At 36.2% G+C, this 17,733-nt stretch overlaps 1 protein-coding gene across 2 annotated transcripts in view; it reads right to left on the reverse strand.

Annotated features, from left to right (window-relative positions):
* Positions 1–17,312, reverse strand: part of LOC127450093 (H(+)/Cl(-) exchange transporter 7-like) — a 36,711-nt gene extending 19,399 nt beyond the window's left edge. For both annotated transcript variants that reach the window (XR_007898907.1, XM_051713850.1), the window contains exons 1-14: positions 17,125–17,312; positions 16,592–16,666; positions 16,050–16,115; positions 9,357–9,422; positions 8,987–9,119; positions 8,707–8,816; positions 8,472–8,552; positions 7,368–7,430; positions 7,202–7,285; positions 7,025–7,118; positions 6,316–6,380; positions 5,508–5,624; positions 5,195–5,249; positions 5,038–5,098 (exon numbers count right to left, since the gene is read on the reverse strand). Coding sequence is in view for 1 of the 2 variants with exons in the window: in XM_051713850.1 (XP_051569810.1) it covers positions 5,038–5,098; positions 5,195–5,249; positions 5,508–5,624; positions 6,316–6,380; positions 7,025–7,118; positions 7,202–7,285; positions 7,368–7,430; positions 8,472–8,552; positions 8,707–8,816; positions 8,987–9,119; positions 9,357–9,422; positions 16,050–16,115; positions 16,592–16,666; positions 17,125–17,229 (1,175 nt within the window). In the remaining variant the exon portion in view is untranslated. The remainder of the gene's footprint in view (positions 1–5,037; positions 5,099–5,194; positions 5,250–5,507; positions 5,625–6,315; positions 6,381–7,024; positions 7,119–7,201; positions 7,286–7,367; positions 7,431–8,471; positions 8,553–8,706; positions 8,817–8,986; positions 9,120–9,356; positions 9,423–16,049; positions 16,116–16,591; positions 16,667–17,124) is intronic.
* Positions 17,313–17,733: the final 421 nt, after the last annotated feature.

Below are 17,733 nucleotides of genomic sequence, written 5' to 3' on the forward strand. Positions count from 1 at the left end.
CCCTCTAGGCGTATGTTTCTGTGTTTTTCTTTTCTCTGCGTGTGTGTTTTGCTCTCCAGGTCTCTTCATTCCATTGGTTCAATCAAATGCAGTTGCTTCAACCAATCACTGCCAAGCCATTTCCTATCCAGCCAATCAGCCGTGGGAACCTGAGGGATGGGAGCCTATATAAATACACACAAGATGGCTGACCAAGAGAGACCCACACCTGCATGCCTGTTGCATGTGTTTGTTATACAATTTTTTTTTTACCTGACCTTTTTGATGTTTTCTTTCTGAATTGGGAACAGGTCAGGGGCCCTGCGCATTTTTGCAACACAAATTTAGAAGCAATAGTTAAGGAGGGTTTGCCACTACTTGTATGTTTTTGCTTTAGTCAGAGTAGGCAGATTTCTTTTGATGTATTTTGGTTTTGTTAGATAAGTACTGCTTTCATGAGTTAGTCTGCTTAAGGTTTTCTTTGGTTCTTTGATTTGGCAACTCACTTGTTCCCCTTTCCCCCTTTCTTGATTTGAATCATGTTCATTGGAAATATATAAACTGCTTTAAGTAAAGATCTGTATTTTTTTTTGTTTTTTTGACTCAAGCCTTTGCTCTGTTTGAGATCATTTGCTATAAATAGTTTTTGTTAACATTGCTCTGGTTTATGTTTACGTTTCATAGCTCCTACCGAGGGACGTAACAGTTATACCTGAATTTAGACTAGAAAAAAAGTTACCTACTGCAGTTTAATCATATGCCATTCTATCAAACAATTTTTTAATTATTATAAGATTCTAACCCATTGTTGTGTGAGTGTGTGTGAAGGACATGACCACTTTACATGACCTCAGCATCTTGAAATCAGCTTTTCTTACTCTGGTTTGTGCACTAGTTGTTGCTTAAAAGGACTTAAAATGGCCAATACAGGAAATAAATGCAGATATATCAGCCTTAAAGGGATAGTTCTCCCAAAAATGAAAATTCTCTCATGATTTACTCACCCTCCTGGCATCTTGGATATGTATGACTTACTTTCTTCTGCAGAACACAAATGAAGATTTATAGAAGAATATTTCAGCTCTGCAGGTCCTCATAATGCAAATGAATGGGTGCCAACATTTTGAAGCACCATAAAAGCAAGCATAAAAGTAATCCAGTGGTTAAATACATGTGTTCAGACAGGATATGATAGGTATGGGTGAGAAACAGAAAAATATTTAAGTCATTTTTTATCATAAATTCTCCTCCCTGCCCAGTAGGGGGCGATATGCACTAGGGATGTGCGGAACGACTAATTTCACTGACGTTTAAATGAAAATTTTGAAGTTGACTAGTCTAAAAAGAAACCAACCTTAAGAAAACAGTAAAAATGTTTTTATGCAACCCCTTTAAAATACTTAATCTATTCCAAATCCGACACTAAATTCTGCTGAAAAGGGGCAATTATCTGTGACGTGCTCGCCTTGCATTATTGTCATTGTACATTAAATATAGAACATGACACGCATTCACTTTTAGCAAGTACAGGTTTATTTACTGAAAACAATTGAATGAATAGTGCAGGACCAATAGTGCAACCTTGATAGCCTGTTCTAAACAGAATTCACCAAGTAAAAGTTACTAAACTTATTAAAACAGTCAGGACATTGTTGAAAATAATTAACAGGTAGGCTAAGCCAAATCTACAATAGAAAACAAAAATCTGCTGAAAAGTTGTGCATATTTCACATCTTGCAGTCGTCATGCATTAGCCATTGATCTAATATGACAGCTGTTCTGTAAAGAACATTAACCAATAAGTCATGATGTCAAATAAAATAGCTATAGGACAGAAAAAAAATAGGCCTGAGATGGAGCCTACAATAAACCTAATGTATTCTAATCATGACGTGCAAACAGAATAAAAGGTCTTTTGGATGAGATGTTAAACCGAGTTCCTGACTCTCTGTGGTCATTAAAAACTCTCTTGGCCAGATTCCCCCCATTGGCCCTTATCTATCATGGCCCCCTAATAATCTCCATCCCTGAATTGGCAACATCACTCTACTCACTTCTCTCCACCAATAGCTAGTGTGTAGTTGTCGTTCTGGTGCACTATGGCTGCCGTCGCATCATCCAGGTGGATGCTGCACACTGGTGGTAGTTGAGGAGATTCCTTCTATACTATGTAAGCACTTTGAGTGCCTAGAAAAGTGCTATATAAATGTAAGGAATTAATAATTATTATAAACAATTGGCACCTCGTTGAAAATAGCCTTCTTAATCAGCAGATTTAAAAAATGGCATTCCTATCCTAAAACAATCATTTTCTAGGCTACTTACTCAAAAGCATAAATTTTTTGATGAGCAAAATTAACACGTCGACATGGTCCAGTGAAAGACGGCGACTTGACTCACCTGAGGCAGCTATCTTGCGCTTGAAAAAGCCAGTTCGGTGGAAAAAATAACGTACAAGCACGCACAGATTTAAAGAAGCCTCAATTGTGAAAACATCCGACTTTCAAGCCAACATTACGGAAATCCACTTCCCGCACCACCACCGAAATGATTTCACTGCAACTTTGCGGAGTTTGCTTGTCTAGCAAGAGGACATTTTCTAGCGCGCCGCGAGTGAGAGAGGGATGCATGCGCAGCCTGTGGTGAAAAGAAACTTTTTCTCTGCTCCAGATATCCTCTTTTTTAAATAATATTTGTATTATTAATTATATTTAAAATGTATAACATTAATATGACAGTAATTAAAGTACAGCCTCTGTAAAAATATAAAACCAAACATAACTGTAAAAATATTGAACAGATTAATGGGGAAAAGTATTAACCGACTAGTAATTCCACCGTCGACTAGCATTTAGCTTAGCCCGTTTAGTCGACTAGTTTCGCACATCCCTAATATGCACAAAGAATGTGAATCACCAAAAACCGAAAGAAAAAGTGAAAGTGAAGGAAAAAGGAGTTAAATATTGATCTGTTTCTCACCCACATCTATCATATCGCTTCTGAAGATATGGATTTAACCACCACAGCCATCTGGAGTACTTTTATGTTGCCCTTATGTGGATTTTGGAGCTTCAAAATTTTGGCACCCATTCACTTGCTCTGTATGGACTAGACTTGCCACGGTATAATAATTTTCACAGCGGTGCTGTGATAAAGTTCAAAAAGACTAACACCGCATTACCACTGGTTGGATGCTAGATGGTACTATGGGGTAATTTTCGTTAAGCAATAGCTTACACAATAATGCAAGGCAGCTTGATTTCAAACTTTGAACTTTATTTTTTATTTATTTTGACTAAAATTTCAAATGAAACTGAAAAAACTGAAGTGCAATTAAAACGTGTTGTTCAACCTTTTTGAAAGATGGATTTTCAACAGTTGTGAAGGGCAACATCTCTTTGGCAATGAGCCAACTTCATCTGTGCATTCTCTCCAACATGGGCTACCGGTCGGGTATTTCGTTGTCCGGGCAAATACATCACTTATTGTAAATTGTTGCGGGTTTAATGTTGGTGTTTTATTACCTTTCATCCCAGGACCAGTTTAGCTGCTTCGGAAGAGTAATGACTTTGAATGTGTGAATAAATTCCTTTTGTTCCCTCCTAGGGCTGGGAGATATGCAAGAAATATGTTCACTATATTTTTATTCCAAAAAATATATACATCATAATTTCCAATTACATCTTCAACCCCCCGGCTATGAGATCAGTAAATATTCTTGCTTTAATGATTTTGCAATGAAAATTAAATTAATTTATTTAAAAAATGGAAAACTTAAACCAAAGACACTTCTAAATTCAAACTGCACTTCAAACTAAACTAAATAGCAATTAAAATAACGAAGTGGTAATAACCACCTTTCCATTTACCGTCAGGCAAGTATCCATCTATGACAATGGTGGAAAATTACCAATACAAATTAAGATCTAAAAACAATTCTAAAAGTAAACATAATAATTATAATGTTGACAATAATCACTGAAATATAAATCATGGTTTGAGGTGAACGTGTTTTTGTATTATTTTATGATTCAATCACAGATGTATAGACTATATATAAAGTGACCCTGCAGAGTTGCGCTCACAATGAACTGCTCTGTGGAAATAGTGAACTGAACTTGGAGCACCTCCTGAGCTGAAATGTCTGAGGTCATTTACAACATTCTTATAGGCAATACAATTCTTGCAAAAAATTTCAGAAGACTGAAACAAAGAAAGAGTGAGAACCTTTTACATATACGTGTGTTCCACAAGACTGCACGCCTCCGAACAAACAGCACGTCAGACATGCGCAAAGACGGCTTTTCTGTCATCTGTTCTTAAAAATATTATAAAATGTGTTTCTTCAAGCGTGTCTGTGTGTCTAACAGCATTTCTTGTGTCATTCCGAATCTGAGACGTCTTACAGTTACCCACCATGCACATTAAATTCACTACCTGCAATTAAACGTCTTCTGTCAGTGCACGTACTTTGCTGTCTGTGTAATTTGATATGTTGGTAAAGAACATCTGGCTTTCAATGTGTTATTTAGTCATTAGGCAACTATTCTTTATTTAAGGCTATTCTATTCATTAGGCTATTGCATTCATATTGGAAGTTCTATTCATAATGTTTCCACCGGTATAAAATTTCATACCGATGTTGTCCCTTGTACCGAGTAAAACCGGTAACACTGTACACCGTGGCAACCCTAGTATGGACCTACAGAGCTAAAATATTCTTCTAAAAATCTTCATTTGTGTTCAGCAGATGAAAGAAAGTCATACACATCTGGGATGGCATGAAGGTGAGTAAATGATGAGAGAATTTTCACTTTTGGGTGAACTATGCCTTTAACAATCAACCACACTTCCCACTAAACAACCATCAATATTTAACCAAATCAAAGAAACAGTATGAAGTATGTCAGTCTATTACTATCTTCACTACCAAACCCTTTCTTGAAATGTGACACCAATAATAGCTTTTTCAATTACATAAGTTTTAATTTAAACATTTTGGCCCTAAATTAATGCCATACATATTAGCCAGGAGATAAACTACAGTTATGACCCTACCTAATTCTGAAAATCGTTAGCCAATAATTGAGGAGATTAAACAGTGCTCCAAGCAAACCTCCTGGAAAAAGACCAAAAGGAAAATAGTTATAATGCTAAAAATTAATACTACTAATCAATTCTAATGCATGCTGAAAGATAGTGACGTCCCCCATACCTAAAGCTCCCATGATAATGAAGAGAGGAATTTCATATAAATTATACTCCACGCACTATAAGAGAAAGCACAAACACAACACCAGATTAAGTTAAAGCACAATGTGGTGTCATGTTTTCAACTAAAAATTCAGGTCTTGACATAAGCTTAGCAGTATAGTGGTATTTTGGAAAGCATTTACGGCAAGTTCCCTCAAAAAACAAAAACAAATTATATATATATATATTTGTAACTGCTGTATATAAGAGTTTGGCAGCTAAAAAAAGGAAAGAGACAATGTCAAGAGAAACTGAAAGAGAGAGACAGAGCTTACGTCGCTGTCAAAGCGGCCAAAGTTAATGAGACCTGGGTTGGAGAGGTCTCCAGGCTTCTCATGGTAAATGCTCAGGAAAAAGTTCAGTGTGAATGTGGAGATCATCGAGGCAAAGAACTAGATCAGAAACAAAGGAGGACGAGGGGTTTGACCTCTTGTTCAGACTAAAATAAAGAACACTACTTAAATGAGGGGCCAATCTTAAATGGACAGTTCACCCAAAATTGAAAACTCTCTTATCATTTACTCACCCGTATGCCATCCCAGATGTGTATGACTTTCTTTCTTCAGCAGAACACAAACGAAGATTTTCAGAAAAATATCTCAGCCCTGTAGGTCCATATAGTGCATGTGAATGGTGATCAGACCTTTGTAGCTCCAAAAATCACATAAAGGAAACATAGATGTAATTCATAGGACTCCAGTGGTTATATCCATATCTTTAGAACCAATATAATAGGTATGGGTAAGAAACAGAACAATATTTAAGTCCTTTTTTACTCTAAATCTCAACTTTTACTTTCACTTTCAGATGTGAAAGTGAAGATTTAGGGTAAAAAGGACTTAAATATTGCTCTGTTTCTCACCCACAACTATTATATCGCTTCTGAAGATATGGATTTAAACACTGGAGTCTTATGGATTACTTTTAAAAGGTCTGATCACCATTCACTTGCACTATATGGACCTACAGAGCTGAGTGTTCTGCTGAAGAAAGTAAGTCACATCTGGATGGCATGAGTGTGAGTAAATGATGAGAGAATTTTCAGTTTTTGGATGAACTATACCTTTAATACACATCACTCACAATTCTCCAGGTCAGCATCTGGTTCCAGAATGAAGCTCCTTCCTCTAAACTGAACAGAACCCCACCTGTGCCAAACAATAACAACATATCAAATGAAAGCTTTTGCATTAGTCGATCCTGAACAAATACCTAAGGTGCAGTTTAGTAGTTAAGCTTATCCAAGAAGTTTAACCTTCAGTTCATGGCTGCCTTTGAGCTTTTATCTAGAAGAACACATGATGGACTTTCAATAAGCATCACAGAGACACAATTCACAGTGCTCCAAGCTAATTTTTTCTTCACAGTGAATCAACATGTGAATCAACATGACTTTTCCAGTCATGCATGATTTCTGGATAAGGATTTTTTTCAGTCATTTTATAGGCACTGTTAGGGTGGACTTTCTTTTAAATGTACAGTATAGAACCAATTCTTGGATTTAAAGAAATATACTATACTGTAAAAATGTCGCAAATAAGACAAAAAAACGTCCTGAGAGGTTAATGCAACACCCTGAGGAAGACTACTTTGTCAATTACAAAATCCAATGAGTGAAAAATGGTGTTTACCATCAATGGACAGACTTCAAAAATTCAAAGCAGAGTATAGCTACAAAAATGTATAATCACTACAGAAATTTCCATTACTTCCTTTACTTTAAAATTCCCTGATATTTAAGGTTTTCCATGACAGTGGGAACCCGGTTGTTCTAATTATCTGCATGTCTCACCAACAGGGGCTCCAAAGGCAGCAGAGACTCCAGCCGCTGCTCCAGCTGAGACAAAGTCTCTCTTCTCCGTGTCTCTACGGAAATACTCAAAAATCTGCAGGCAGAAAAGTTTACAGTCAAGCTCCATTTCCACTGTTTGATTTAAGTATGCAGGTGCATAAAGTATAGAAGAGCAACCTTAAAGTCTTTCTTCAATGAAGTGCTTCGGCCCTGAGACACTCCCGCGGCCACCACTGCTCCAGAGTGAATCATGGGCCCTTCCTGTGAGGGGACAAGGTATGTTAGAGGCCTGATGATGCATATTTAACATCCAAAAATCCCATAAACCTTGATTGTTCTGTACCTTTCCTACGGCGAGACCTCCTGCAACTGAGCAGATCACACCACAGACCTTAACTACCAGAGTCTGTGGACAGGAAGTACAAAACTGTTAACCACGTTGGAAAAAATAAAAATCCTAAAACCAGTCTAAGATGATTGGCTGTTCCTAGCTGGTCTCCCAACCTGGCTGGTTTTAGAAGGGTTTCAAGCAATTTTTATCTAGTCAGTCTGAGAGACCATCTCTCAGCTAATCCAGCTGAGCACCAGGTTGGCCATGCTGAGAGACCAGCTTGAACCAGCTAAGACCAATTTAAAAGAATAGTTCACCCAAAAATGAAAATTCTCTCATCATTTAATCACCAGTGCTGACACATGCGCAGAGCGCTTGATGGCGCTCGGAAGCGTAATTGAGCTTTAACTCATGAGTGCCAAGGACACTGCTGATGTCAATATTTAAAGTAAGAAATGGCATTCAATTTTGGTCTGTTCTCACCCAAAACCGATTGGATCGCTTCAGAAGACATCGATTATACCACTGGAGTCTTATGGAATAATTTTATGCGGCTTTTAAGTGCTTTTTGGAGCTTTACAATTTTAGTCACCATACACCCTAGTATGGACCTACAGAGCGAAAATATTCTTCTGAAAATCTTCATTTGTGTTCAGCAGAAGAAAGAAAGTCATACACATCTGGGAAGGCATGAGGGTGAGTAAATGATGAGAGAATTTTCATGTTTGGGTGAACTATTTCTTTTAATATATTTTTTTCAGCATTGATATCCCTTATAAAAATCCATTAGAGAACATTTCGATTTTTGTATCGACTCAAGTTCCTTTGTTGTCTCACTATTGTCATTTCTGCAAGACTAGTGGCACTAAACAGAACTGTAAAAATAATGACTGTATTCATTCAAGTTTTAAACACCTTCCGTCTTCTATCAATCAACAGATAGTCCCACCCAAAACTAGTCTTAAACACTCCTGTCTCCATTGCTCAGCAAACAGATCATCCCGCCCCAAATTCACTGCATTTTTGAGGCAATGTTGTTATATCCAGCCAACTGGGCAACTCAAACAAACAGGGTTCAATTCTTTTTGGTGCTGCAAGAGCCATTAAGACCATTACCTTGAGCCGAACAACACGAGGGATTTTCACTCCATTTAGGTAGCATTTTATCTGAGGGATTCCACTACCGGCAGCGATGGGCTGTGAGAGAACAAACCGAGTTTTAGAGAGATAGTGTTCTCTGCTTGAGCACACTGTATCGAAAGTGTTGAGTGATTTCTCTGAAATTACACTAAAGCACAGAAGGGAAGCAGAAGCCACGTGAATTTCATTCTGACAGGAAGAAAACACTTACCTCAATAAAAGCAACAATGATGCCACCGACCATCACGAAAGCGGAGTTTAGTACTGCCCAAAGTATCAAAGAGATGGACAGGCCTCCCAGCTCTGTGAATTTCTCTATGTCTGAAGATCTGGTCAAAGAAAACTGAGGCCACACAGAACCACAAGATGCTCACTGCAGTCCACATGTAAAAGATCTCCAGATGTAGAGTAGACTTGAGCAGCACTACATAAAAAAACTAAGCATATTACAAACTTGTAAAATAAACATATCTATTGTTTAAGAAGGATACTCTGTTTGACCACAAAGTACTTAACCCCAGCAAGGTTCTCAACAGCAATGTCTATGAAGCACGCGATGAGACCAGTGAGGAATCCAATAAGACCACAGATCAGCCATCTCGTGATCTCCAGACAACTAAAGCTCTACGGTGAGGACAATTACACAACATTACATTTGTATACAAACTGTATATATGACTATGAACTTAAAACTTATGTGACTACTATTGGTGATGCAAAAACAAACTCTTATTTAAAAGCGCTTTCAGTAATTCTCTCTTTAATCGAATTTCAGGATGAGACAAAGTCCTGAAATTCTTTGAGTTTCTCAAATATTAAAAATCTGTCAAATTAAAAGGATCCAAAAGTGATTCTACAAACCATTTGACTCATCCGTCTTTCTTCCTCCAAAAACAACTGATTTTCACTGTTATCATAATCGAGACTCTGAAACACAGGCAGAACTAAATGTAAATCTTTACAACACATCACAGCAGACATCAATAGTAACGTAAAGTGTGTGTGCATTGCATTATGTGAGAAGACTTTAAGCAACTAAAGATCAAAGACCCCATAAAATCAAAATTGGAGTTCAGTTTTGTGGTTTTTAGTCCATGTCTGCTGGCTCTGGGCCATCTGTATGTTACTAAATGTATTTCTAAACATTGAGAAAACTCACTTTTAGCAGATATAAGCATATGACAGTCTCACCATCGCAGCACTTTTTCTTGTGTTGTTTCGCAGTGAAAAGTCACAAAAAAAATCAAAGTAATTTAAAAGTGCAATTACCTGTAAATATTTTAGTGCATAGTAGCTGATTATGTAGTTAACAAGGAAAAAATGATAAATACACACAAAATACCATACATTTAAGAGGTGAAACACTTGATACGGCTAATATGAGTTCAATGGAAGACCCTTATTTTTTTATATTAAAATGTTCTGGCTCAGACACTCCAAGTAAACTTTAGCATGCTAAAAATAGCAGACCTACAATAAAACTGTAAACTAAAAACACAGATATATTAATAATTAGAGCTGTTGCGAATATTACAATTAAGTGAATATATGACACGAACGCCATGTTTTTTTTGTCTCATTTTCCAGTGCAACAGTGCATTATGTGAGCACTCCAAATAAACTGACCGCACTCGCATTCATGTGAAGATTAAATGCTAGCTGTGATGTACGTGCACCATCTGTAGTCCCACAAAATAGACAAGGCTTTTGATAGTGAATGTAATAGGATCCCCCTCAAGTATCTAGGCTCTCTACTTAGAAGCACACGTAACTTAACCTGTCCTCAGCAACAGGTCACAATGTTAAACTGACAAACAAAGTGTTTAAAAATGCAACAAATTCATAAATGTAAATATCAAATGAAAGGTAGGGATCTGTAAGATACCAAACAACACATAAAAGTAAACTTTAAATGATATTTTTCATAGAAAAACTAAAACTAGGTTTTTTTTTTTTTTTTTATAAAAATTGAATACCCCCATTCCACTTCCTGATCATGGTGGATGCAACAGTAGCAGGGTTGTGCACCACTCAGAATTGAATGAAGAATGCCAATTAAATTCCTGAATTTGGAGTGAATTTGAATTGAGGTAGCAAAAAGGATGGAGAATTGCAATCAGAATTGGAATTTAAGTCCAATTAAAGTGGAAAGAAATTTACATGACTGTTTTTAAGTTTATTGTTTAATAATACATTTTATTTTTCAGTATAACATGAAACATTTTCTCATATTATCAAATGCATAACAAATGGGGTATTTCCAGAAATATTATACTGTAAAAAAAAAATTCTTAGACCAAATAAACAATGCTGAAAAAACACGGAGAGATTTACTTGATTATTTTAGTTTTTTGGGCTTAGCAGCCTTAAGGAACACAAGCAATGCATCTCAATGCAGATTTTCTATTACAACATGCCAACAAGCACTGCAGCGAATTGGTACAATGCATTTATTTCTATTGGCCTATACAAAATGTTTGTGGTTCAGTCTCATTTGCATGGTTTCATTTACATCGTTGTTACTGATTTTGTTTTCATGGTAGGTAACTTGTTGTTTTGCGATTTCAGAATGAGTTTGTTTCTCTAATTAAATTATATATTTGTTGATTGTTAACCTTGTTGTGTTTTATGTACCAAGTGTTGATTTCTGTGCGTACCATTTTAAAACAGTTCTGTTCATATGATAAAAATGTGATATTGGTTTAAGACAGCAAGCACATTGCTCTCCATGAAACATGTATATAGAAATGTGTATGAGATGCTAAGAATATTAAACCATTTAAAATCATGAAAATGAGGGAAGCAATTGTCATAGGACTAGGTTGACGGAGTTTAAGAGATCTTCTTAAAGTTAACTTAAATATGTAATAGTTAAATATGTAAAATTAATATGTAATATGTACAGCTAATCTGTAAAAGTCATACATGTTGACATTTTAAGTTCAGCTAATTTACTTAAAATGAAGTTGATTTATTCAACTTAAAAAGCAATGCAACAACTTTTCACATTTACATTTTTATTTTTTTAACTTTTAATTAATAATCAATAATAACATTTGATTTTACTTATTTTAAAAAGAGAAATGTTATACATAATATATTAATGTTACGCATTTTTTTTTTGTCTAAGCAAAAAAAAAAATGTAATTCTACATATTAAGGAATAAATAGTCATGCTATAAAAACAATAAGGTAATTATTTGCATAAAAAGTGTCATGGACTAATAAAATTGTGTAGTGTGACTGTTACATTTATTTTAATAGCAATTAAGCAAATTCCACTTCCTCTCATTCCAATTCCAATTTAACTTCCTGTGGGGCGTGGCCAATTCAGCGTGCAGTCTTTTTTAATAGTTGTCTATGAGGCCCCAAATTCTTGCAGGTGGTATAGCTGCCCATTCGTCTTGGCAAAATGCCTCTAGGTCATGCAAAGTCTTTGGTCATCTTGCATGAACCGCACGTTTGAGACTGTGATGGCCACTCCAGAACCTTCACCTTTTTCTGCTGTAACCACTGGAGGGTCAACTTGGCCTTGTGCTTAGTGTCATTGTCGTGCTGGAAAGTCCAAGAGCGTCCCATGTGCAGCTTTCATGCAGAAGAATGCAAATTGTCTGCCAGTATTTTCTGATAACATGTTGCATTCACCTTGCCATTAATTTTCACAAGATTCCCCGTGCCTTCAGAGCTCACACACCCCCAAAACATCAGTGAGCCACCACCATGCTTCACAGTGGGGATGGTATTCTTTTCACTATAGGCCTTTTTGACCCCTCTCCAAACATAGCACTTATGGTTGTGACCATAAAGCTCTATTTTGGTCTCATCACTCCAAATTACAGTGTGCCAGAAGCTGTGAGGCATGTCAAGGTGTTGTCGGGCATATTGTAACTGGGCTTTTTTGTGGCACTGGTGCAGTAAAGGCTTCTTTCTGGCAACTCGACCATGCAGCTCATTTTTGTTCAAGTATCGTTGTATTGTGCTCCTTGAAACAACCACACCGTCTTTTTCCAGAGCAGCCTGTATTTCTCCTGAGGTTACCTGTGGGTTTTTCTTTGTATCCCGAACAATTCTTCTGGCAGTTGTGGCTGAAATCTTTCTTGGTCTGTCTGACCTTGGCTTGGTATCAAGAGATCCCCGAATTTTCCACTTCTTAATAAGTGATTGAACAGTACTGACTGACATTTTCAAGGCTTTGGATATCTTTTTATATCCTTTTCCATCTTTATAAAGTTCCATTACCTTGTTACGCAGGTCTTTTGACAGTTCTTTTCTGCTCCCCATGGCTCAGTATCTAGCCTACTCAGTGCATCCATGTGAGAGCTAACAAACTCATTGACTATTTATACACAGACACTAATTGCAATTTAAAAAGCCACAGGTGTGGGAAATTAACCTTTAATTGCCATTTAAACCTGTGTGTGTCACCTTGTGTGTCTGTAACAAGGCCAAACATTCAAGGGTATGTAAACTTTTGATCAGGGCCATTTGGGTGATTTCTGTTATCATTATGATTTAAAAAGGAGCCAAACAACTATGTGATAATAAATGGCTTCATATGATCACTATCCTTAAATAAAAGACAGTGTTTTTGCATGATCAGTCATATTTTCAAAATCAATGCCAAAATTTCACAATTTCTGCCAGGGTATGCAAACTTTTGAGCACAACTGTATTATTGTCATCATTAGTATTTGTTTACAATTGATAACAATATTTAAGTTGAATGAGTTCCAAAAAATAACTGTGTGAATGAAAAGTGGACTGATGTCTTACAACTAAATTGAACAAAAAAGAGATCTGAATCCTTTAAAGTCCAGATGCATGTTGAAACATTTTGTAAAAAAAAACAAAAAAAACAAAAAAAAACACTGGTTTCTTTTCTACGGAAGACTTGAAGACTGGAATTACTGTTAATTTTGCTGCTATATTATCCAGTATACTAGTTAATAATAAAATGTTTCTTAATAAGCTATACATTTATATTGAAATAATGTATAGTTAGAGGTTTGTGTTTCTTTACATATTAAAGAGTACTCCCAATTAGTTCCACACAATAATGTAAAGATATTCAACTGATTATGCAAAAAACAACACTGGTATCGGCTTGGGATCGATATCGGCCCATGCTGAAATTTCCGATATCGGAATCGGATCGGAAGAGAAAAAGTGGTATCGGTGCATCCCTAATAATTTCTGTTAAGAATTGTGGAATAGTTTTGGCATTTGAGGCAGCTTTAACTGAGGATAAAAACAACACATAGTTAAGATGGAAAAATGTTGTGTAGTGTGAAAACAAAATTTACAGACTTAATTTATCACTCCTTTACTGAACAACATTATTTGATAAGACTTTACAGTCTTGTTGGATGGGTCAAATTAAAAAAGCATGCTTTCTAGTGTGCCTGACGGAGTTGACACAAATTACTGTAAGATGTAAGTTATGAAGTGAATAAATGTCAATTGAAAAAAAGTTTATAAAAACCAGGGGCCTGATTTTTATGACATTCGTAAAATGATCTTAAATGTGAATGTACAACAATTTCCTAAATGTTCCTACGAACGATTTATAAAACGTCCGTACGCACGAAGAAATGTTCCTAAATGCATCCCACTTTATAAATCACAATACATCTTAAAAACATGCGTATGTGAACGAGCGCACAGACTCCACCTACAGAACACCAACAAATATCCTAATATGGTGAGACAGAATACAATAAAAGTGTATGCACAAGTTATTAATTCATTAATTTATTGTAGAATATTCTTGTGCGGTTGGCAAGGTTTTCTAAAATAGTGAGTGCAGCTATCAGTGTCTGCTCATATAATATAGCCTTTTAAACAACTCATCATCAGTTATTCATTTTCATTATCAATAATAAATCCATTCACTGACCGTGTTTACTGTAAATCCACACTATTCTTCAACCAATGTCCATATTCTTGCTAAACATTAATCCCAAAGGGGTTTACATGCTGTTTTATAATGAAATTTTCATAGTCCACATTATAATCGTGTTCTGTATAAACTACATGCGCGTTCTTTTCCCACAATTATCTTCTGTTCGCTCTTGCCATTGATTAAACTGTATTTTAGTCAAATCATTCGTTTTTATTTATGTCCTCAACAACAGCAGATAAGAGGCTGAGGGATGAATTGATAAAAAAATATAGGCGAGTTTTAATATGAGACTGTTGCGGTGCTTTTTAACCATATGAATATGTTTGGCTGTGTTTAACTATAAACTCTCCTCCTCGCTCCAAAAATGTGCTTGACACAGTACATACCGTATATTACACCTGCCTGTTATCTCGTATGTCTCAAAATTAATTTATTAAGGAAAAGTACCAGATAGGGCTAAATAAATAGTCTGTTACAGCTGATATCCAAAATAAAACATTACGCATAATCGAAATAAGACCACATTCTAACTAATATCAGAATATTCTTGTATACATAAACGTGCTCACTCACTTGTTAATAAATTAAGTTAGTCACTGACTCATATTTGCATCACAAAAAAACAAAACAAATTTAGTCAGCTTGCACTGGCACCAGAGCATTAGCACATAAAACAGTGGTATGCATGCTTTTCAGATATCGTTCGCATTAGAACATTTTCACGTCAGTTTCTGCCATTATAAATCACCGATTTGTCCCTCATTTTTGACATAGGATCAAATCCATGGAATTTAGGATTAAATCTGATCGTAAGTATGTTTTATAAATGAGGCCCCTGTTCCCTTACATTGTTTGTTAGCTGAAACATTTGTCTACAAATATATATATTTCAAATTAATTCAGTATTAATTTCTTTTATTTATTAATTTTTTTCCCTTAACTGCATATTCAGTTATTATGCAATAAATATTTAAAACATGTTTTGTCCTCTTATCTCAAGAATCAGCACTAAGACAGTTGGCAACCCTATGGAGAGATGACAGAATGGCAACTGTGCTGTTGTAGATGTCTTGACAGCATAACATTTTTCAAGCATTTGTTTTGCCACTGTCAAACATAGAGAAAATGTATCACGGGAATTATACAACATTGCGAGCTACCACAAATAAAGCGGAGAGTGATTGAATTTGCATTCATTCTTGCTTTCGCAAAGTTGCAAAATCCTGGAGGGACAGGTATAGACCAAAAATACTAATGACACATTCTGGATTTGTCCAATCAAATGCTCTCTGGAAGGAGGATGTCCCTTTCCCTAATATCACCTACTTCTGACTAACAATAGCAAATAGCAAAACAAGTCCATGGCTGTGATGTAAATTAAAGGCTATTGAATACATATATATATATATATATATATATATATATATATATATATATATATATTATTATTATTATTATTTTTTTTTTTTAAAGGGATGAACCCTTCAATATGTCCCACCCTAACTTCCTGTTTCAACAGGAAATATGTAACACAGGAAAAAAAGCTGCACTGCGATTTCACGGGGACTTCAAAAAGACTTAAAACATCCAAAGAGACACTAAATTCAGATGGGAGAGTGCTTCTAAAGGTCAGATATTCTTGATTCAATTACCTCATATTTGAGGGACAGCAGCTTTTCATTGTGAGGGATTTCCTTCGGCCGACTCCTTGCAATGTCCTGTGTTTATAGGCAAAGACAGACTCAGACATGGCCGACACGTCATTGACATTCATCAAGAGCATACACAGTCATTCTATGCTCATGCAATCAGAATAGCACAACACTAATTGGCATCCACCTGACTACATGCCAGCACATTGGAAACATTTGCACATTCTAAGCATTTTCCAAAAACTTTATATTTTTTTCCAGAATGCAGGCAGATTTAGCCGATGAGTCAGGCTTTTTCCGGCTGGATCTGCTGCCAGGAATGGCTAATTTTAAGAGAGAGAGAATTAGACAGGCCAACATGCAAAACCGCAAACGCCTTGCAATAAAAACTGAAACTACAACTCTGTGTCAAAATAGTGAAGCTACAATCCTGGACTAAATGTCTGCTATTATCTTCATAGATGTAATCTATGGCATGCTTTGAAAACCCCTACTATGATAAAAGTAAAGGATTAAAATGATGGATGTGAAATAGATTTTACCTCTTCGGTTGTGATCTCCTCGTCAAGATCCACAGTGCTCAGCCTGCCTATATAAAATTTACTGCCTCCGGATAACTATGAACCAAACATATTATACTTATCAAACTACACACTTACATCTATACCTACAGACTATACTTAAGTCAATTTTTTTTATACTTATATATGCTTTCAATACTAACTAATTGTGGCATTTAAAGAAATGGGAAGTTAGAAATCCCAGAAATCCAGTATTACAAAACACACTTAAACTAGCTCTGACACTAAGGGTTTACGAGGATTTGCCTTTGAAAAACTTTTTCAATCATGCACTGATTTAAAAAAAAAAAAGTTGCTAGTGCATACTTTCTGTTTCTGCAAGTCCCATCACTAGCTTGTAGCTGCTGCATTGCATTACATGCATGCTTTATTTAATCAGCAGAGCAGGTCATTCAGCAGTCTAAACATTACAGTCTAATTATTAAGCTTCACAGATGTGAACCTTGATAGTCTAGTCACTAGACTATATTAGATCAGTATGGCTTGTGTGGTACCTGTTTTGTGTATTTAACGTCCTCGGCTCCGTTTAACAGTGGAGTTCTCTCTCCGCGATCGTCGCCTCGGCTCGACCATGACACTTTCTTCGCAATGTTGGCCATGTCCGCGGCAGGTAGTGTCCAGTTTCAAAATGTAACACTGGTAACTAGAAAGCTACTGCGGACACTTCTTTCCCATGACTACCAATCAGAAGCAAACTCGTGACGAGTGTATGGAAAGCACAAAGGTCCAAAGAAGACAATTTTTCACGGGAACTCTGGGAAATGGAGTTCACAGAAATGTGACGACGGTACTGAGTGGTTTTGGGCTCAGGAGCAAGCCGCCTCTGAAATCTGGTACTGCCAGAGTATGTACTGTATTTGATGAAGAAGAACGAAAAAAGTACGTTGTTTAGGTATGAAGGTAAGATATTTCCAGACATACTTCATCAGGGAACGTGGGCATTGTCCTGTAACCTGAATATACAACGTAGTAACAACAACCGCAAAAAATAATCTACTCTGGTTTAGTTAAACAAGCGCCATTTCAAAACAGCAGTAAAATCTGACAGCAATGGTATCATAAATTGTGCTTCTTCAGCCCAGACCACACTAAAAACCGCAGTT

The sequence above is a fragment of the Myxocyprinus asiaticus genome, chromosome 13, assembly GCF_019703515.2.
Source record: "Myxocyprinus asiaticus isolate MX2 ecotype Aquarium Trade chromosome 13, UBuf_Myxa_2, whole genome shotgun sequence".
Classification (NCBI taxonomy): domain Eukaryota; kingdom Metazoa; phylum Chordata; class Actinopteri; order Cypriniformes; family Catostomidae; genus Myxocyprinus; species Myxocyprinus asiaticus.